Source organism: Aulonocara sp. 'chitande type north' Nkhata Bay, linkage group LG10 (genome assembly GCF_057382095.1).
Source record: "Aulonocara sp. 'chitande type north' Nkhata Bay isolate Kocher_YH1m ecotype deep benthic linkage group LG10, A_spYH_male_GT1.1, whole genome shotgun sequence".
Classification (NCBI taxonomy): domain Eukaryota; kingdom Metazoa; phylum Chordata; class Actinopteri; order Cichliformes; family Cichlidae; genus Aulonocara; species Aulonocara sp. 'chitande type north' Nkhata Bay.
The window spans coordinates 35,747,555-35,770,271 of record NC_141353.1 but is presented as its reverse complement, the minus strand read 5'-3'; the positions used below and the strand labels follow the sequence as shown (position 1 = coordinate 35,770,271).

At 42.8% G+C, this 22,717-nt stretch overlaps 1 protein-coding gene across 6 annotated transcripts in view; it reads left to right on the top strand.

The window, feature by feature from the left end:
* mtmr4 (myotubularin related protein 4) overlaps nt 1-22,717 on the top strand; it is a 43,030-nt gene that overhangs the window by 17,642 nt on the left and 2,671 nt on the right. For 3 of the 6 annotated variants that reach the window (XM_086309738.1, XM_086309739.1, XM_086309736.1), the window contains 17 exons: nt 7,280-7,369; nt 11,185-11,301; nt 12,293-12,322; nt 12,877-12,959; nt 13,566-13,732; nt 13,829-13,925; nt 15,317-15,430; nt 15,527-15,717; nt 16,909-17,037; nt 17,783-17,894; nt 18,320-18,515; nt 18,657-18,842; nt 19,086-19,256; nt 20,312-20,466; nt 20,619-22,032; nt 22,172-22,282; nt 22,404-22,492. In XM_086309738.1, the coding sequence (XP_086165864.1) occupies nt 7,280-7,369; nt 11,185-11,301; nt 12,293-12,322; nt 12,877-12,959; nt 13,566-13,732; nt 13,829-13,925; nt 15,317-15,430; nt 15,527-15,717; nt 16,909-17,037; nt 17,783-17,894; nt 18,320-18,515; nt 18,657-18,842; nt 19,086-19,256; nt 20,312-20,466; nt 20,619-22,032; nt 22,172-22,282; nt 22,404-22,492 (3,452 nt within the window). Of the gene's footprint in view, nt 1-7,279; nt 7,370-11,184; nt 11,302-12,292; nt 12,323-12,876; nt 12,960-13,565; nt 13,926-15,316; nt 15,431-15,526; nt 15,718-16,908; nt 17,038-17,782; nt 17,895-18,319; nt 18,516-18,656; nt 18,843-19,085; nt 19,257-20,311; nt 20,467-20,618; nt 22,033-22,171; nt 22,283-22,403; nt 22,493-22,717 lie in introns of all 6 variants that reach the window. The other 3 variants (XM_086309737.1, XM_086309734.1, XM_086309735.1) reach the window with 3 other exon arrangements.

Genomic DNA, 22,717 nt, shown 5'->3' with positions numbered 1-22,717 from the left:
AGTTGCGGGGGCATCTTCAGTTACTATTCTAATGTGCAATGTTGTCTGCAGTAAATGGAACTATAAACATATATAATTGAATTGGATAAGATTTTTCCATGACTCAGATTCTATTATTCCCACTAGTTAAATAAATCAGCAGTGTAAGTATAGCCAAAAGCTTATTGGGGGATGTGCCTTTAGGCTGTATCAGGCTGAATGCTAACTCTCTGCCTAATACCAATGTGGAAATAAACGGTAAACAGACTTTGTGTTATGACCCCCGAGGAAGACAACACAACAGAGATGAGGGACTGGGGAAAAAAAGCAAAGTGTGTAGCAAGTTATTGAAAGGAAAGGTACTTAATTTGTATTTGTTGTCTCAGTATAGCCATACCAAACCAAAGTCTGTACTAACCTATGTGAACGTTTATGCAAACCTTTTTTGGGATAATGCCAGCCAGTTTATTATATTGCTTCGTGTTTCACCAATATAGACAACCACCTCTGTACCCTAAATAATGAGTTTTGACACTCCAGTATGTATGAATAAAGACGTGGTTTGATGATCGTTAGAATATTTTCCAGGCGTTTCCTAGGGTAGCTGCATAGGCGGAAAACAACTCATTTCTGATGCCAGAAATAAAACAGAATGACACCCAGTCATTCTGTTTTAAAGACAGGCCTGAAATATGGCAGAAACCACTCAGTTCAAAACAGACCTTCAAGGGTTACTCCTGGAAGACTTTCAAGGGGTAAAGAGTTAAAGGGAAAACTAACACAAAGGTGTCTCAGTAAGGGCTTTTGCCACCATAACCCTTTTCCTCATTTGGTGTTTTGAAAGTCAAACCATTCAGTGATGCCTCATGTCCTGTGGATATGGGCATTGTCTTCCTGGAAGAGGATAGAAATGTTTAAGGGGCGTCCATACAGATAGTGACAAGAGACTGTGGAATGTCGATCAACTGCACCATCTTCAAGAGGCAACAGGCAAAGTGACAGTTAAATGTGAAAGTTAAATTTTCAACTTGAAGGCAGTCAGTCGACTTGTCTACCAGTTTGAGTGACAGATACCACTGGTTGATAAGTAGGGCAAATACCACAAAGTAAAGTGCAACAAACAAATCACTTAATATGTTAATGGTCCACACAGGAGGACTTTTTATAGATTAGCAGTGACTTGTCCTGTAAGTGTGTCTAAACCAGAACACCAACATGTCCCTCGCAAGACATCAGAGCCATCAGACGCCTAGACTGTCAGGGCCATCGGTTCATGCTTTTGCTTTAACTCGCTGTTCGCTTGATCGATTTGTTCTTACTTTGCTACAAAGTGTTACTCCAACTTTGTGCATTTTGGATGAATTCTATTCACGTAAAGAAAACCCTGCCCAGTTTATTTTTTTCAGTACTTGGAGTACTGCCCAGTTATAACACAAAAATGGGATTGATTGTTTAGAACACAGTGATCGATTGAACATTAATGTAGGCGGCAACAGGACAAGGAGAAAGAAATGTATTTAGAGAGATTTGTCATAGTCTGTCATCTTTGATCTGGACTTTTTTACTTAGAATCTGCTCCCTAGCTCTACTCAGAAAAATATCTTTGGCCTGGTTATTTTTAATGTTTATATAAAATGTTTTTCATTCTGCCCTGTCTATGCACCCTCTGCCTGCAGTCATTTTCGTCCTTTTTCCCCTCGCTTTTTTATTTAGAATCATCGTTTAATATATTTATCATGTCCAACACGGCAAATGACCGAACAGTTAAAAGCAGAGATGTAAGTGCGTGTTGTCCACATATTCAGTAGGTCACCTCGGCATCCTGTAGTGCTTCTCTAATCTGAAAAACTCTGGGACAAAGCACCAGTCAGATTAAGTAAATAATCTGGTGAGTAAGGACAGCAAATTGTTAGAAAAAGCTTTTGGGTGAAAGGGCCTCTAAAAAGAGGCTGTCGTATCCATGGAAACCAGACATTTATTCATGAACACTGTGCCAATGTCTCTTTCACTTTGTCTACCTATTCTGTCCTGTTTCCATTTGCATACATGCAGGACCATTTTCACACATGCTTTCCCCAGAGAAGTAAAACTTGGAAAAAGCAACTGTGCATTATTCCCTCCACATGCACGCTGCTAATCTGCCTTGCCACGGCTGTCTCGTTGGCTGCTACAGTAGCTGATATCATAGCTGATACTGTTTTGGTTATTATTGTTATCTTGATGTTTCATGTGCTATCAACTCTGACATTTATATTTGGTAAATGCACGGAGGCGTATGCGCGCATGCCTGTCAGCTCCAGCTTTTTGAGCTGGTTGGACAAAGGTGGGGGAGGGTGCGCAGGCTCGCAGCAGTGACGAAGCAAAAACGTGTCGGGCACAGGACAAGCTGTGCTCCATCTTTGAGAGCTGTTTAGAAGTGAGAGCATCCCTGTTTTCCTTTAATCTTCTGTAAGCTGATTGTCTGCTTGTGGAAACAAAAATCACAATATGGACAAAATAAACTCCCTCCAAAAAAAGTGTCCAAATGTAATGACGGTTTTTAAAGCTAGGTCTTTAAGCATCATCTTTGTGCAAAGAATCTATGAAGCTGAAATGTGCATATATCCATGTTTCCATGTAGTTCAATGAGTCTGTTCCTGTGGTATTTTTTTAAAATCTATTGCTGTTAATATAACAGCAATAGATTTTAGCTCATCGGGTAGTGTCTTGTGCTTCTAGGGCAACACAAAGTACATCGTGTACTTGTGGGAATCAGAGAAATGCTGTGTCAGAGCTCTGCAAGAGAAAAGTATAAATGTGGCCAAGAGTCTACCAGGTAATGCTGCCTGGGGTATTTGGAAACCAAACCAGATTAGATGGATTGTTGATGGGAGATGAAAGTGTGTGGCTGTGGTCCAAGTGTGTTTGCTTTTTTTTTTTTTGTAAGATATTATGATGTAAATTGACACATTTTTACAGGAAAAACTGATTTGGAGGTTGGTTTTGGTTAACTTTAGAGTAATTGATTGTAATTGAATTTCTCAGAGGGACTATAATACTAGTGGCTGAAGTAATTTGATGTGGTGGTCGATCAGCCTGTGATAGGACCCCTCTAGAATGTGTTTCTTCTTAGAGAGGCACCACAAGTTGGTGTTTTTAAACTGAGGATTTTAACATTTGATTTGGTGGAAAACGCCATTCGTGTGATACTATATAATCTTAATTACATGCAGTCAACTGGAGTGAAAACATTTATGCTAACTCTCCAAAAAGTTGATTCTGTTCATCTGGACGTAGCGTTTTGTGGGAGAAACGTTTCGTCACTCATCCAAGTGACTTCTTCAGTCTCAGCTGACTGCAGGTTTCCCCAATCTTATAAACAGTACATTTGCATAATGACTGAAACCAGCCCACTGAATGAACAATGGGCTGGGAGGTCAGTTCCTTAATCTGCACCTTAAACCTACACATACGGATCAGTATTTAAGGTTTGACTCTCATCATCCACTGGAGCACAAACTGGGTGTCATTAGGACGCTACAACACAGAGCAAACACCATCCCCACTGACACAGCGGCCAGGGAGGCAGAAGAACGGCACATCAAGAAGGCCCTGAGTAAATGTGGTTATCCCAGCTGGACTTTTGTCAAAGCTGGAAAGACGCTTAAAGAAAGCTCCAGCCGATCCAAGAGGGAAGGACAACTGCTGCCCAAGCGAAAACCTGTAGTGATCCCATATGTGTCAGGAGTATCGGAGCAGTTGAGACGCATTTTTTCTAAACACCGGGTCTCTGTGGCTTTTAAACCCCAAAACACGCTGCGCCAAAAACTGGTCCACCCCAAGGATCGGGTCCCCCGACACAAACAGAGTAACATAGTGTACGCTGTTAAGTGCCAGGAGGATTGCCAGGATTTATACATCGGGGAAACCAAACAACCTCTGGCGAAGCGGATGGCACAACACAGAAGAGCTACCTCGTCAGGCCAGGACTCTGCAGTCTATTCACACCTACAGGCCAGTGGACACTCTTTCAAGGATGAGGATGTACACATCTTGGACAGGGAGGAACGCTGGTTTGAGCGCGGAGTCAAGGAGGCCATTTACGTGAAAAGGGAAAGACCATCTCTGAATCGAGGAGGGGGCCTAAGGGTACATCTTTCGCCATCTTACACTGCTGTGATTGCAGCCATTCCCCACCTCTCTGTGAATGGTACTCATGGTCATTGATCAGTGGGTTTTGGTCAGTGGTTGTTGATCAATGGTCATGAGAATTTGCATAATTAAGATTAAGAAACTGACCTCCCAGCCCATTGTTCCTTCAGTGGGCTGGTTTCAGTCATTATGCAAATGTACTGTTTATAAGATTGGGGAAACCTGCAGTCAGCTGAGACTGAAGAAGTCACTCGGATGAGTGACGAAACGTTTCTCCCACAAAACGCTACGTCCAGATGAACAGAATCAACTATTTGGAGATTTACTTTCCTGGATGATTGAGAATGCATCAAGACATTCATGCTAACATTCAAGTTGTGATACCGATTCAGAGCTACTGAGAACAACAAATGAGTGTCATCATGGTGGCTTTGCTAGAATTTACATGAAAACTAAAAGGAGTTTCAACCCATTTTCTATCAGATTTCTGTTTGTTAACAAACAACAACGCACTCATTAAAGCATATTTATCTGGTCTAAATATAGATGATAATCACTGAACAGGAGTTTTTTCCTCTTCCTCACACACAGCACACTTTACTTGATCGTTGCATTACAAAACCACCACTCTCCCCTCATTCTGAGTGTGCATTTATATGAAGATGGAAACGCAGCATTACCGTGAACGTAAAGGCAACATTTGGAGGAAACGGAGCCTGCAGTAATAGATAGCACTTACCACTGGAGCAACTCATTAGGGGGTTTAAATGCCTCACATGGACACATTCACCATGACACCCACCTCTGTGCCAATCATCACCACCACTGTTTATTGCAAATTATACTATAATAAAGTAACAGATGACTTTCAGTTGGGATTTATCACTTTTCTCTCCCATTGTCAGACTTCTACCCCCGTGCCTACCTCAAAAGGCCCTTTTTGAGAGAGGGAACGCCCTGGTAGCTGGATATTCTCCCTTCCAAGGGTTGCCAAGAATTTGACACCTGTGCTGTTTTGTCCATGCAATACCTAAATCTAGAGCTGCATCCAGCCATCCTCTCCTGCACTGCTTAGCCACCTTGGGGTGCCAACTGTTTTCATCATCCATGACAGCACCTGTGCTATCACAGATGTATGTTTTTAGCTCACTGTAATTATTACCTACTGATGGAGCTATGTCACATAAGCTGAAAAATACTGCCTTTTCATTTGTCATTATTACTTGTGATGTGATGCTTTTAGGAAAATGTTGGTGATTGGTGACTTGTAGGTGAGGGGTTGTCACTGTAGGGACACTATGTCCATCTGTTACCAGCCCAATGGGTGGTATGCTTATCGTGTGGTTTAATTACCAGTTTGAGCCTCCGGATTACAGATGTAACCACTGTAAACACAGCAGGAGTTCTCTGTGGTCAGACATCAGTTGGTTTCTGATATAATTCCTGAAATTTCAGCATGTCCTCCTCTTGGGATGCAGTGTTAAAGGTTTTTCATTTTCAGGTTAATTTCACTTTGTTCTTACTGTCTTGTATTCGAATCCGTATTTTAAAATTAAACAACATTTTCAAACGCAATACTGTAATTGATCTCGACGCCTCCTCATGCCATTTTTTTTGGGGGGGGGTTAATATGCATGGGATCTTTTTTCATTTTGCTTTTTAAAATTGAATAATTTCACCTAACTGATACTTTGCTGTTGTGTGGTTTATTTGTTTTTTTGTTTTTTTAAATATACTATAGCTATCTTGGTGGGATGCTAGAAGACTCAGTGGATATGATTCACAGAAATAAACCACCCAGTTAGGCCTCTATTTCTGATTTTATTATAAAACCAAAATGACACAGGGTCGTACTCAAATGGAAAAGTGAAAATCCAGCAGAGCAGTAAAGTGGCAGAAATGACACAGCACCTGAACGAGAAGGATTGGAACTTATTCGTGTTATAGCACAAAGCTAGAAAATTGTTGGACATGTACCGCACTAATGTACCATACTATATACACTATAGAGTATAGAATGGTATATTGGGGAAGATGTTAATTTGCTTAATGTGCTTACTTTTGAATTATGAAGTTTAAAAAAAAAAAGATTATAATAAATTATTTGCAAAACATTGGTGTTTTTAGAATAGGGATTAAAGAGAATAAAAGCCAAGGGCATGTCCTTCAGTTTCATCATGTGATTGCTTTTCACCTCTTTAAGTCCAGTGATTGAAGTATGACCTGATGAACATATTTGCTCAGCCCGAGTTGGACACAGGGCCCTAAGCTTCAAGGACAGACTCGACTGCCATCATTGTTCCTCTCGTTCTCATCTCCGCCACTCCTTAAAGTGTTGCAGTCTAATTTTAGCCGACCATCTATTAGAAGAGAAGTGAACTTGAAAAGACTGCAGCTGTTTTTTGTTTTTTGTTTGTTTGTAATTTCTAAGAAACTGAGAAATATTTGCTATCATATTTGCAATCAAAATAGTTACATTTATTATCTGTATGTATTTTTTTATGCCCCAAGGAACTTTTTAAACTATAGTGAAGCATGACTCATGAAAAACCTTTTTTTTAAAAAGGTAAAATCCTCAAGTTAATCACAGTATCTTTGTTTGCACTACACCCAGTCACATAGTGCACTGGTTTGTGATAGGCAGCACTGGGTATCTTTTACACTTGCAGTAACCACCTGCACTGCAGTGCCAAAGCAAACACACTGCAAACATCAAAAGTTGCATTTCTTTTTCAGCATTAGTATTCATCAGGCAGGAAAACTGTCAGTCATAAGCAAGTAATAAACATTTTAAATGGTTTGGCACATTGACCTAACACAAGCTTGTGTACTACTTCTTTTCCTTCTTCAAATGTATAATTTTAGGGCCCTCGCAGTAAATTTTTAATCTCCTATGTGATGTCTGACCTGGCTGCAGGAGATTGCAAAACTCTACCTGGCACGTATGAACCATGAACTACCAGAGCCAAAGGACCTGATAAAAGCAGTGAGAATATTAACTCTGGGTTTGGTTGTATTGATTGTTTCATGTCTCTTCACATGCTTCAGTATTGCTATCAACAAACTATATGGACTTTGTGTGTTGCTTCAGTTTCTCATATGTAGTCTCACATGAATCACGACAGAAGTATTTATCTTTCTATCGCTGGATTGTGTTTGTGTCTGACAGGGTGAAGAGGGGCCTCCCAGTCTGGAGTACATCAAGGCCAAGGATTTGTTCCCCCAGAAGGAGCTGGTGAAGGAGGATGAAAGCCTTCAGGTGAGGTGACAACCACTTCTACAGCACGGTCCCATCTGCTCTCACGCCCAGCAACATGACTTAATATTAGAAAACCGGGAACAAGTGTGGCACTTCTAGGTTGTGATGTTAAATCTTGGTGGCTAATAAAATCAATGTTCCTCTGAAACACCCTCACCTTGACGCCTGGTCATCTCATGATTTCCGAGATATTACTGCACAAGTCTCAACTCGACAGGCTTGAGGTCAAACATGGAAGAAGTGATGGTGATGGGGACCCAGAGGAATGCTTTTGTTTTTTTCACTGTCATGTAGCTCAACTTTTTCCTGTGCTAAACACTGACGAAATTAATTAGCTATTAGAATAACAAGTATTTCCATTTGAATGCAGCAATTGCCCACACTCTCTACAGATAAAGTATCATAGAGTTCTAATAAGAAAACAAATTCTCTTCAGTAAACTTTTTTTTAAAACTGGTTCTGAATTAAGCCAGCATGTAAAGAAAAGGGATATTTTTATGCAAAGCTTTAATAAGGAGAGCAGGAAGTTGTTTTGCACGTACATATGAAAGGACTGAATTGTGGCTGAGGCCTTTCTTTAAGTGCATTGGTTGTAAAGGAGCACTTGTGCTTGACCTACTTTAAAGCATTTATTTTATGAATATAAATGTAAATGTTCATATTATTAACATAAAAAGGCTAAATACATATATGTAGTTGGCCTGTTGAAGATCAACTTCTAAATACAGTAGAAATTTTACTTGAGAGGTTTGTATATGTGAGCCATACTGCAGAATAGACTACCCCAAGCTGTTCCAAAAATGTTTTACATAAATATATTAGAAGCCGCTGCAGAGGATAAAAAGGTTCAGAAACATTTAGGTCAGTTTAAGTGAGAAGGATTTCAAAGTCTGTTCCAAGTGAGGATACAAGTAGCAGAACTGTGATGGCTAACTTGCGCTTGACCCTCTGGTGTTAAGCTGGCGCTCTGTGGCTGTCTGCTGGTTAATGGAGCTTAGCATCATGTGTCTGGAGCACTGGACAAAGGAAAAATGGAGGGAGGAGGGGCCTGGGGTCACTATCTGTTGTTTCTTTTTTGTGGCTTTCAATTGAAGCCACTTGAACTGCAGGGAGTATCAACCTGTTCAAATGTTTTATTATTAAAGTGCTATGCTTTAAAGGGCTCTGTGTCAAAGGTATTTTGTATATTTTTTCCAACTGAGCAGTGTGCAAAGGAAGCATGGCTGTATCGTAGTCTGCTAGCAAAGTTTATGAGAGCGTCTTTTAATCTGCTGAATTCTTATGGCAGAATCTTTCTGTTTCTGCACTCTTACGCTTGCTTCCCTTCCCCTTGCATTCACACATGGAGTCACACATTGTATCTGTGCTTTTGTGTGACTTTTTGTGCATGTGTAGGCTCTCCCATGATGGTTTCACTGACAGCTGATGTCTCTTACTGCGGACAAATTGCAGGCATTTCCCCACCCCACTGTATTTATTACCCTACTGCCTTCCCTCCTGCGTGCGTGCAAGTCATGGAGCATGCTTTCAGTTGCGCGTACATTTGCTCACGTGCATGTCCTAACAGGCAGGCTGCTTAAACCGGAAGTCACGACTCACAAGTCAGTGTTTTCTTTTTTTTCCTCTTTAAATGGGGCTTTCTACTCACCCTCCCTCCCCCTCTCTCTCGTCATATTTATGCTGCTGAAGGCTTCGTAGAGGAAACGTGACACAGTATCTTATGCTGCACTTGCTTGCTGCCAGTGACTCATGCACCTACTTTTGGAGCACAGCTTGTTTAATGCAGCTTGCAGTCTGTACAGCATGTTAACTATGGCACTTCTAGCAACACACTTCAAGTCTTTTCCACAGCAGATAAATGTGTACACTCTCTACCTGAATTTGTTTATTTCTACTGCCACTGAGCCAGTATTTAATGAAATCATATACCTTTCCTTTGCTTTTGTGGCGTTTTCCTTTTATATATTGTAAAACAGTATCCTCGGTCCTTTTCCTCAGTCAGTAGCTACATGGTTTTTAAGCTTAACCTAGGTGTCAGCGCCATTTGTCCTCCTGTCACTTTCAAGGACAGGAGGACAGTTGAAAAACTGAAATATTTTAATCCCAAAGATATTTCAAAGTCCCGCTCTATTGTGCCGAGAAGGAGGGGGCTGCTGCTGCCTATATTTGGCTCTGCTGATGTCTGAGCGCAGAGTACTATGTGCTCCATTTCCCAGTTTAAGCTACACTTTTTTTTCCCCCTCGTCATGCTTCCTGTCTCGATTCATGTGGAAGTTTTCAGTTATTGATGAGCAGCAGGTGCAGTGATAAATAGCAGGGCTTTTTTTAAAAAAAACAACAACAAACAAACATTTTTATGGATCAGCCATCATCAACATCTTTTGACCTCTTACCACTCGATGGGATTTCTACATAATAGTCCTGCTTTATTTTAGAGTTTTATGCAATTTGGCATGAGAGTAAATAGTCTGTTGGACTGGATGGAGTGATGGGAATATCGGTCACATTTAGCTTTTTGTGCTGTGGAGCTCTTCTTTCAGCAGTGTTAGCTGTTTCAAGTGGGCCTGCTATAGCCTTGCATTTGCTCTGCTGCATGTTGTCTTTTTTTAACATGCACTAGTGGGTCCTCTTCAGCATGACTCAGCAGTGCATGCTAATACAGAATGAGGTAATGTTGTCTCTAAGCAACACTTTCCTCACTACTTAGCAACTCAACAACAAGACCGGTGTCGCACTTTTCATTAGTTTGAAGCAGCCATAGCACAATAACTGTGCTCGTGCCAATCGCATCCAAGTGACAACTAAGGAAAAAAAGTGTGTTTTAGTCAAGACGGAATGGGCCTAACACAGTCCCCCAGTTCATCACAAAGCCGAGAGTGTTTCACAAAGTTATTTTATAATCTAACACTTGTGCTCCTGGTCAACACCATTTATTCAAGATCTTTTGTTTCAGTGCATCTTTTTTTAATTATATTGAAAAAGCCGTAAAGTAAACAGAATAACAACAAGAGCAGCTGGTCTGAAACTGATTAAAAGCTTCCGGTTTTAGATAAATGAAAAGATGTTTTGGGAGTTGGCACGTGCAACCATGTGTCTCTTCCACTCTGTCGACTTTTAAGATAATACCCTGCCTCAGAATGAAATGAAAAATGTTCTGTTAACCTCTGTTGGGAAGCAATTACCTTAATGTAGGGGTCTCGTTGCGGCTGAAGCCAGGGCTTGGCTGCGACTAATCAAATGGCCATGGAATGTTAATGGACAGTTTGGGATCCCTCTCCCTCTACACCGGAGCAGACAGTCTCCCTCCTACCAACAAGCCCCTCTGTGCTAACAAAGGCTCTTCTGTAAAACTCATATGCCCTAATTGGACAGCTACACATGCACGCTTTTTCTCATGTCCCTCTTTTTCTTTTATCTTCAATATTACTCTGACAGGATGATCACAAGCTGTCAGCTATGCTGGGTATTGCTTATAAAAATGAAATGCCGTGCCAATATGATATTTGAGTTTAAGTACCTCTAAAAGTATGACAAGGAGCTTAACAGATCATGTCACATATCTTGCTGTTTTGCTCTGAGATTACTTTTTTTCTTTTTTTGACCAAGTTAAATTTAATTTGTCATTGTCCAAAAATGACATTCCCACAATCAATATTTAGAATGAGTTGCACCAAAACTGAGGACGCAGCATTAACATAATATGTTCTGTCAGGATTAGACTTCCAGTAGATTGAATAAAGCTGTTAAATGCGTGCTGGTGTAATGTTTCATGCACATGAGACTTAAACAGTTCCATTGTTTTTGGGTCTTTGCAGGTGCCGTTCCCAGTTCTTCAGGGGGAAGGTGTGGAATATCTTGGCCGTGCTGATGAAGCCATCATTGCCATTTCTAACTACAGACTTCACATCAAGTTCAAGGACTCAGTCATCAATGTGAGTGCATGTCTCTGACAACAAACCTAACAAAGAATCACAGAACTGTCACTTCTGCCAGAGCCCTATGCCACCAGCAGAGGAGAGGGAAGGATGTTTAGTTTGGATGCAATTAGACTTTTTCCCTTCCCCCATATAAGTTTTCATTAAGAAATAACTGTGGCAACAAGGCAAATAAACTTTCAATGGGGTACCCATTGAGCACTTTTAGCTTACTTGGCATGTAGTTGTTTGTACCAAGGTGAAATCACAGGAGCACTAGACCCTCTAATCCTGAAACCACAAAGGTTTAATGTGACATCCAGGCTGGCAGTGCTCTCCACCAGCTCGCTCCTGCTGACGTCAGGCCTTGCTCAAATACAAATAGGCTGGTTGTTTGCATTCACTGGCAATGAAAATCCTTCTTCCCAAATCCATGTCATCTTTTCCAGAAGGATTCAGCTTCTGGAAAAGATGACAGTTTTAAAAACGAAGGAGGTGGCGAGGGCCAATCACCGAGGCACGTCCTCACCTTAACTTTAAGCAGAGGAGAGTGAGATTACCACACAAAGTTCAAATGTCACAGACTAACAGTCCTTATCAAACTGATTTCCTACTTAGACAGACTCCTGCCTTGACCCCAGAAGCACACATGAACTGTATGAATGCCAGCAAACAACCTTTCACCCACACCTCCCCTTCACAACTCTTTACAGCCCCTTACTTTTAAGCTGTTTTCTTGCCCTTTACTCCCGCCTGTGTTTGTCTTTCTCGTCATGATTTCCATTTGACTTGGCCATGTGCTACAAATAGTGCACAGCGTGATGTGCTCGGTTGTCTTTTCATCTCGCAGCCTCTTTGGTGTTTACTTTCCTTTTAACTCTTCATTTCCCAATGCCTCCTTTTTGGGTTTAATAGTTTGTTGTTTTGTTTTTTTCCATTTCCTCCTGTCTTATTTCTTCCCTCCCTCCTTCTCTCCTTGTCTGTGCTCCATGGTGTCACTGTGTTTTAGACCTACCCAGGTGTGGACATTGACATATCTGTGAGTACTATATGATAAAACATCACCCTCTGCCATAGTCTAGACAGCTGTCATTAAGCTCCTCTTCACTTTACATGATTGGGATGCACTGAGGCCAAACTGTAATTTACATTCAGCAGAGTGGTAGATGGATTAATCATTTTGTGAAATGACTGTGTCGCCAGCACTCTTTCTCTTGAATTAAACTGGCCATTATTTGTAAAAAAGTGCGCATACATAGTCCTTATGCTCAAAGGTTTGTCCATAAGGGATTTTTTAAACCTCGTCGGGGGTTCATTAACATCGTACTCTAAAGTACCACTTACCTGCTTGAAAAGCATAAGGGACGGCAGGTTTGTAGCTGTCACATGGTATCATAACAGTTCTAGAGGCAAAGTTGGAACACCAGTGTGGCCTTTTGTTCCTCTGCAGTCAGGTTAAAGGTTTACTTAGTGTGTCTAACCTGGATACAGTCTGTACTAGACCAGAGGGTGGTAATTTCTCTGCCAGTGTGCTGTCTGCTCACACAGTGGACCATCAGGCTAAATGCACGTGCTCTCTGTCTCCCTCTGCAGGTGCCTCTCAGGCTGATAGAAAGTGTAGAGAGCAGAGATATGTTCCAGTTGCACATCATTTGCAAAGACTCTAAAGTTGTCAGGTAAGAAGAGCCCTCACTCTTACACTCTCTTACAGCACAGTACTCTGATACACATTTGAATTAGTAATACTATGGGTTCATTTAGGAAACTGTACACATTACCAATTGTAAATTGTACACATAACAACAGACTGACCGAATTTGGAGTTCAGTTTGACTTACTTGAGATCAAATTAAGCAATAATGTAAAAGGACTTGACATGGAGAAAAAGTCAAATTATGTGTTTTTGCAGAACTGTACTTGTGACTAAAATCATCAATGACTACAACTTGTGACGCACTGTCATTCACCCACCTTAGATAGGAAATGTAAAATAATATGTAGGTAATACTTTTTTGAAACTAAGGTTTCAAAGGTAATAAAGGGTGTTGGTAAATTCTCATCTTTGTGTTCATGAACAGTTTAAAACCAGTGGAACTGTCGCATACTCGGTAGCAGATGTGCCCAGCAGCATTTTGGTTCCACATTATTAAGCAACCACATTACTACTCTGGTTTAAAGGCTGGAAAATCACAGAACAGCTGATTTGTTTTGTTTTGTTTTTCTCCTAGTCCCCAGTGCATGAAGGGTTTGTTGGATCTCACTAATCTTTCTAATCTCCACAGATGCCACTTTGCAACGTTCAAGCAGTGCCAGGAGTGGGTCAAACGTCTGAACCGGGCCATAGCACACCCATCACGGCTGGAGGACCTGTTCGCCCTGGCCTATCACGCGTGGTGTCTAGGAGGCAGCGCTGACGATGAAGATCAGCACCTTCATCTTTGTCGCCCAGGTTCACACACATTCGTTCACAGTTTTAGAACAAGTAAATGTTTGAGAGGGCATTTTTCATTTATACCCTCGCACCATGTTCTATGTGTGTTTGTAGGTGATCATGTACGTCAGAGAATGGAAATGGAGGTCAAGAGGATGGGCTTCGATACTCAAAACATCTGGAGAGTGTCTGATATCAACTGCAACTACAAGTATGTCACTGATGCTTAACCATGAGAAGCACAGCAGGTATATCCTGATGACTGCATCTAGTTTTAGTAGTATAGAATGGTGTCATGATAAAGAGTAATGATTGGATAGTTGACGGTGAATGGCAGAATTTTAGAGTTAGTTACTTTTTGATGAGATCCAAGGTTTTTCAGAATGAGAGTGTCACCAGGGATGGGAGGGAAGAAAAGGGTACCTCAAAGTGAAAGGCAACACCTAGAAGCAAATTCCACATCTTTTAGATATATGACTTTGATGTTTTCATCATCATCCACTGTGACTAGAAGTCTTAATTGATTAATGGATGTCCAATAGGTACACTTTAAACAAGACAAGCTAATGGCTAATCTAGGATGTCTTTAAAGCTGCAATTTTCCCTGTCATTGAAACAAACAGCGCGCTGAGGCTACCAGGTTGGGTAGTTCAGCCTAAGATAAACTGTATTAAGGCAGTCACCTAAGTAGAAACAATAGACTGAATGGGTGTATGAGTGTGTGCACCTGTACATCGGGGTCTCCTTTGCAGTCTGGGTAAATAAATGCTACAAAAAAAAAGGTCAGTCTGTTTGGAGGGCCCAGGAGAACACACCCCACTGAGACAGACACACACACACACACATAGGACAACTGGCTAATTAAACAAGTCACAGCCTGCTGAGGCCCATGACTCAGCACTGTATTTTATACACACACACACACACACACACACACACACACACACACACACACACACACACACACACACACACACACACACACACACACACAGTCTCTCTCCCTCCTGCTATTAGACTCTGAGCAAGTGAATATAATTTGAAGAAAGTATCCTGGGAGAGAAAGAGGAGAAAGCAGAGACAGATGGAGGTTTCTGATTTGTTTTCTGGTCTAGCTGAGATATTGATGCTGCAGTGACCCTGAAAACCAGAACATTTTAGGGAATGTCCTTTTGCAGCCAGTTTCATCTTGGTTTTCCTCATCAAAAGATAATGCAGCATTATAAACTGTTTTAAAACTTCCTTTAGAACAGGGGTGTCAAACTCAAATACACAGTGGGCCAAAATTCAAAACTGGAACAAAGTCGCGGGCTAACATTAATATTTATTGAAAAAAAAATCTTCCTCCAGATATAAGAATGAATCTTTTCTTATGGACTCAAACAAGTTTTGCTGAAAAACTGAATATGGAACAAGCAAAGCTTAATACTAAACAATATATACCGGTATATATTAGCTGTATAATACCAGTAAGCCAGCTCTAATAGTAATTTGGTATGGCTTCGTGGGCCAAATGTAATTTGGCTGCGGGCCAAATGTGGCCCGCGGGCCAGAGTTTGACACCTATGCTTTAGAACCTCTAACTACCTGTTCATCCTGTAGGCTGTGCTCCAGCTACCCACAGAAGCTTCTGATTCCAATCTGGATCACTGACAAGGAGCTGGAGAGTGTGGCTTCTTTTAGATCCTGGAAGAGGATCCCAGTGGTGGTCTACAGGTAACTTTGTGTGCATGTTTTCTCCAGCTTATATGGGTGCAAGCTGAAGAAAATCCATCATTTTAGGTTAATTAACTCTGTAACCTTCGTTTCCAGGCACCAGAAGAATGGGGCAGTGATCGCCCGCTGTAGCCAGCCTGAGATTAGCTGGTGGGGCTGGAGGAACACAGATGATGAGTATCTAGTTACGTCCATCGCTAAGGCCTGTCAGATGGACAGCGGAACCAAGGGTGCACAAACAAATCGACAACGCGGGGAAGCTACTGACTCTTCCGATGGTGATTTTGGTAATCTTGCTGTTTGATTTTCTTTGCACGTCCATACTTGCACTCCTCATCCATTTGCACATCTCTGCATTACACGATGACCCTGTTTGTCAAATTAAACCATCCAGGGTCTAAATTCACTCGTTTTCTTAAAGTCACAGCTAGTGATCGCATCATATTGCAGTCTACTCAGGCAGCCCACACACCTATACCAAACAGAGTGCTTCCAGTAGTGAGAGTCTGAAACAGACTCTCTCTCTCTGCAGTCATCCAGACACATAACAGCAGATCACGCTGTGCAAACCTGGCCAAACACTCTCTAACTCTAGACTTCTTTCACAAACTTTGACCAGAGAGAAAGAGATGCATTTATCTGTTGTTTAATTATCAACTTTTACTTCCAAGAGAACCAACACATAATAAATTGTAATGTAACTGCATTTTCAATGATACCTGCAAATACATAAATACATCATCACCAATTTAAAGTATAAAGGTAGCTGATTAACATGAATCGCTTTTATTGTGCACACCATAAATTTAATTAGCTTCTTTTTAATCAGCACTTTGAACTTTGAGAGGAGATCACTAAATTTCCAGGTTGTAAACAGCCTCTAATAGCTGGGACTCTGGTGTTTTCAGAGCTTTGCAAGCATTCACAGGGCTGGGAATGTGTTTTGTTTTTGTTTTTTTCCATTGCTGATGTTCTCCTTTTTAACAGAAAGTACATGCATCAGTGTTGCTGCATTGTAATTATTGTGAGTTACAGAAAGTAGGACAGCTGTCAGCACAGCTTTCACAGTTCAGAAAAACAACTCTTTGTATCTTTTTCAGTGGTTTTGCTTTCCTTTTCCCCCCTCCATATTAACTTATAAGGAACACACAGATATGTCAAATTACAGAAAGTGATAAAAGAGCTTTTAACACAATTAGAGAAGGGTGCAGAGAGAAGTATTTCAGTTCCAGTCGTCTTTCTCTGCAGAAGCTGTGGGAAGGAGGCTTCTTGACTTACCAGGTAACACAGTGGTGTTCATCATGAGGAGATATTGATTTTCAGTAGGTTACAAATAGAGTCAGTTTCTCTTAATCATGTTCCCTTCCCTTCTTGACACCGTCCTCCTCCTTTCACACTTTCTCTTTCTTCCTTTCCCTGGCAGGTCGATTCGCATTACACTGTCTGCTCATAATGATCAGAATCTTCTCTTTCCCCAGACTCATCTCTGACGGGCGGCTCCAGCTGCAATGACAACACTGTGACACAGAAGCTGCTGATTCTGGATGCTCGCTCATACACTGCTGCAGTGGCTAACCGAGCTAAGGGCGGAGGCTGCGAATGTGAAGGTTGGCATAATCCCAAAACATTTTGCACCATCTTCAAAAAGTCAAATTAAACTAGAAACATTGTCATCTGTGAACCTTATCTGGAGTGTGTGTGTATCATTTGGCGTCTGATTCTACTGAGTCAAGCAGACAGGAAACTCGGTGAGAAGTAAAACAGTGTTTTTACTCAGTACTCTAAAATTGCCTGCTTGTGGTGACTTAACATAATTTTAATATCCAACTTTATAATTCCTCTCAGCTCTATGGAGCTTAATTATTTTTTAATTACTTATGTAACAATCAGAAACAATTTGAATAATACTAAAGCCAGCTGGACAAGTATATGGGTAATTATATCATAATTCAACTTTTTCCTTGATCAGCTTGAATATTTAAAACTAATGGCTTTCAGATAGGCTCTGCTATGATGGCAGTTTAGAGGATATTGGTTGTGATTTGTAGCTTTTGCACACACTTTAATTCTTGTCAGTGCTCATGTTGTTAGACCTGTCTTATAGAAATCATCCTTTACAGAGCAAGTTTAAAATGTTCTTCGTGTAGTTTTTGATCACACATCTGTTTAACAAAGTGCTGTTTTTCCATTCTGGAAACAATTCCCCTCTCTCTACAGTGACTTGCTAACACATTTAGTGCAGTCCAGTTTGACTAAATGGACAATGTTATTGCTACCAGTGACTACACACAGTCACTGTTAGATGACTATGAATGTTGCACTGAAAGCAAATTGTTGTTTGTTTGTATTCAGAGTACTACCCCAGCTGTGAGGTCATGTTCATGGGAATGGCCAACATCCATGCTATCCGGAACAGTTTCCAGGCTCTCAGGGCTGTCTGCAGTCAGATCCCCGATCCAGGAAAGTAAGTTGATCTATGTGACCTTTCTCTCTGAGCGGCTCTGGCCTCATTTGCACCTCCCTCCACCTTCTCTGTTTTAGTGGGTTCACCACACAGTAAGGCAACACCACACAGGCACAGGAACACAGTCCTGTTCCTGCTGGGCTTGCCAGCTGTCTGTCTGTACACGTCAACCAACAGCACATGTGTGTTATGGCTGTCCATTTGTTCCCATGTTTACATGCGTTTTCAATACGTCAGCTGTGTGTATTTTACATCGAATGTGTGAAGTGAAGCAGAAAGGCCTCCAGAGAGGTGCCTCCCTGCTCTGTCATAGCTAACCCAAATAACCCAATCTATGCTGTATCCTGCTGTATCAGATTACCTCAGTTATGACATATTCCATATAGGTTAGTTGTTGCCTAATCAACCCCCTCTCGTGTTTCCAGCTGGCTTTCAGCACTGGAGAGCACCCGTTGGCTGCAGCACCTGTCGGTCATGCTGAAGGCTGCCACTCTGGTATGTTCAGCAGTCGAGCGGGACGGTCGTCCTGTCCTGGTACACTGCTCAGACGGGTGGGACCGCACGCCTCAGATTGTAGCCCTCGCCAAGGTCCTGCTGGACCCCTACTACAGGACATTAGAGGTGAGCATCTGCACAGTTCAGTATTAATCTAATGTATTTGATTTTTAAATGACATGCAGGCATATTCTCATAGATATGGTAAGCACTTATTTTGCTGGATTCTCTTGTTGCTTTTGGTACTGACTTCTGTGCTATCCACAGGGTTTCCAGGTGCTCGTAGAGACGGAATGGCTGGACTTTGGTCATAAGTTTGGGGACCGCTGTGGCCACCAGGAGAACTCAGACGATGTGAGCGAGCAGTGTCCCGTCTTCCTGCAGTGGCTGGATTGTGTTCACCAGCTGCTCAAACAGTTCCCCTGCCTGTTTGAGTTCAACGAGGCCTTCCTGGTGGGTGGTTGGACAGCACTCTATACTAGTCTGTCTTACGCATTAATCTCTACATGTTCTTTAAACTTCAAAAAGTGGCCAGGATTACATGAAACCATACATTTGGCCTAATGAATAAAGTCTTGGGTCACATGGTCATGTTTCACATCAGTCAGCTGTCTCACACACACCGACAATGAGAGTTAAAGTTAATCAGTGCTGTAATTAAAGGCCTGACTTGATGCATCTTCTTCACATGTCCAGGTCAAGTTGGTGCAGCACACATACTCGTGTCTTTACGGCACGTTTCTGTGCAACAACGCTCGTGAAAGGGAGGCAAAGAATATCTACAAACGCACCTGCTCTGTGTGGTCTCTGCTTCGCACAGCAAACAAGAACTTCCAGAACTTCCTCTACATCCCTTCTCATGACATGGTACCTGCCGGTTTTCACAGCTTTTGTACAGGGTGGGCCATTTATATGGATACACCGTAATAAAATGGGAATGGTTGGTGATATTAAAGTCCTATTTGTGGCACATTAGTATATGTGAGGGGGCAAACTCCTCAAGATGGGTGGTGACCATGGTGGCCATTTAGATGAACAGTTTCCTGGAAAGTGGATTGGTTGTCGTGGGCCAGTTGAATGGCCCCCAAGGTCTCCCGATCTGACCCCCTTAGACTTTTATCTTTGGGGTCATCTGAAGGCAATTGTCCATGGTGTGAAGATACGAGATGTGCAGCACCTGAAACTACGGATACTGGATTCCTGTGCTGGCATTTCTCCTGCGGTGTTGCTATCAGTGTGTGAAGAGTGGGAGAAGAGGGTTGCATTGACAATCCAACACAATGGGCAGCGCATTGAACACATTTTATAAGTGGTCAGAAACTTGTAAATAACTCATGAAAGAATAAAGTTACGTTGAAACCAAGCACACCATTGTTTTTCTTGTGACATTACCAATAAGTTTGATGTGTCACATGGCCCTCTTCCTATTGAAAAAACAAAAGTTGTATCCAAGATGGCTGACTTCTAAATGGCCACCATGGTCACCACCCATCTTGAGGAGTTTGCCCCCTCACATATACTAATGTGCCACAAACAGGACTTTAATATCACCAACCATTCCCATTTTATTACGGTGTATCCATATAAATGGCCCACCCTGTAGTTTAGTATAGTTGCAGCTGGAAGTTGCTTCCTGAGTGTTTCCTTTTAAAGCCACTGTGCTTTTCAGAAAGTGTTCAGTGAGGGGACTTGCTGAAGGAAACAGTTGATCATAGTAATGATCATAATCTTCAGTCACGATCTCAGTGAGCACAATAAGTGTTTTGATTAATGGATAATGTGACTCCAATTTTGAACTTCAGTATGATTAAAGATTAAATCTATCCTACTTTCCCTGCCATCCTTTCTGATGCACGTTCAAAGAGTTTGGATCTTAGACGCCATTACTATGTACTTATCCTCCCGGTGCATTTGTCTGCCAGGTGCTGCAGCCAGTCTGCCATACTCGGGCACTACAGTTGTGGACAGCCGTCTACCTGCCCACCTCCTCCCCCTGCACTGCTGTGGATGATTCTGTGGATCTCTACCTCCCGCCCTCCATCACAGGAGATGAGCTTACCTCCCGTTCCCTGGACAGGTCTGTTTGTCTGAACAATACTATTGCCGCAGTCTGACTAGTAATGTTATGGCAAACAGTCAGACTGCCCTCTAGAGTTCAAAATGGAGAACTGTATTACTGCATTTTATACACATTAAAAAATAAGATCTGTATGTACTGGTGATTTACAGACTTCCTAAGACCCGCTCCATGGATGACCTTCTGTCAGCTTTTGAGAATGGGATGCCCCTGACACGAACGTCGAGCGACCCCAATCTCAACAAGCACTGCCAGGAGGGTCGCTCTGCACTGGAGCCCTCACCTGCTGTGGAAGAACCCGCTGTAGAAGGCTCCAACGAGCTCATACCTGACACTGCGGTGGACAGTGGAGAGGGGCAATCTGTGCATCCGACTCCAGAAGCTGTCCCAGGTGTAGTGGGTGCTGAAGAGGCTGTGGATGGACCCTGTTTCACTACGCAGCCCCTGCCTTCCCTGCCCCTCTCACCTGTCCCCCTCAGTGAGGATGTCACACTTGCTCACACTGCCTTTTCCACTCCTGCCCTCATGCAAGCTTTGCATCAGATCACAGATACTCCACTCCAACAAGCTCCAATGGAGGCTGAGAGCCCTTGTAGGACTGCTGAGAGTATACCATCTCCCACTCATAAATCAGAGCCCTGCTTACCTCTGCCCTGCAAAAGCACTCAACCTGCAGCCAACACACCAACCTCTGTATTTCAAGGACAAATTGATAGTCAGTCAAAGAGCCTGCTGGCTGTAAAGCAGCTAACACCACTCCTTCCCATGGGGGACTCCACTGAGACTCTTACAGGTGAGAATGATCATCCCCCCAACTCGCCCTCCGCAGTGACCCAGGAATTTACGCAGAATACTTTGAATGATGAGGAGCAGCCTGAGTTTCAGCCACAAGCTCAACCCCAGAAGGAGGAGGAGGACACGAGGACAAATGGGGCGAGTGGAAGAGAGCGCGTGTTAGCGGCAGCTCCTGTAGACTGCATCCAGGTCACTGCTCGCCCTCTGATCTCCCAGAGCCAGCTCTCGGACCTGTGCTTGCTCAGCTCCCACTGGGAGAGTGTCCAGGGTCTGGTCCAGTCTGCCTCTGGTGCCAGCCGGGGCCAGCACCCCAACATCCACCAGAGCCGCCGGCTTGCCAGTAAATTCCTCCGCGCCCAGGGCTTTGCCATTGCCAATGGCTCGCAGTGCTGCCGCAGGGAGGCGCTCTGTTGTCCGAGCAGTGCGCTGCAGATTGGATGGCCTACCAGGAGTGCAGGCTACACTGGACTGTGTGGGCCTGCTGCCCTCACCAGCTACTCACTGGCAGCCCATCAGCTCCTGCCAGCCTCTTATTCCTCACCCTCAGCTTCCAGCTCGCCACCACCTCCCCAGGCCCTGGCTTACCTGGATGACGATGGGCTGCCTGTGCCGATGGATGCCGTGCAGCAGAGATTGCGTCAGATCGAGGCGGGTTACAAGCAGGAGGTTGAGGTGCTGCGACAGCAGGTGCGACAGCTGCAGATGAGGCTTGAGAGTCAACAGTATGGCACCCCTCCCTCAGAGCCATACGTCGAGTACGAGGATGACATTGTGAGTGACTTTTTAAGCACAGACTTTACTGAAAGAGCTAAAAGCATTTCTCTTTGTCTTCAGAGTATTTACTCTCAATTATTTTCAGAAGAGTTCTTATTTGTATCCATCCTCTGATCTCATTCTGTTCTCTCCTTAGACATGTCTGCGTGAGTCAGACAACAGCAATGAGGAAGATTCTCTGTCTACCCACAGCGAGGACCGTCTGTCCGAGGGCAGCTGGGATCGAGTGGAGCCCAGGGACACTGAGGTGAGTGTCCTACAGAGCTTCTGTCTTCACGCTTCCTTTCTTGTTCCCACTCACTTCTCACTTGCATGTCCAGGAGCAGAGCTATGTCTCACACTTTTCTGATACCTATCTCTGTGTGTAGGTTACGAGGTGGGTGCCCGACCACATGGCCTCCCATTGTTTCAACTGTGACTGTGAGTTCTGGATAGCCAAGAGACGTCACCACTGCAGGTAGAGACTTCATTGTGTTTCTTTTTTGTTGTTAATTTTTCCAACAAGTGCTCAAACTTGGAGGAAAAAATAGATAAATGCCAAGATTAGACTAGATTAATATTAGTGTGGAAATATTTGTGTTTACGTATTTGCTCAGATTAAGAAAGTAAATGTGAAGCTTCAGCCATAAGCCTGTTAGCTCAGGTTAACTAATGCTAGCTTTGCTAGCTGTCAGCAGTGTGA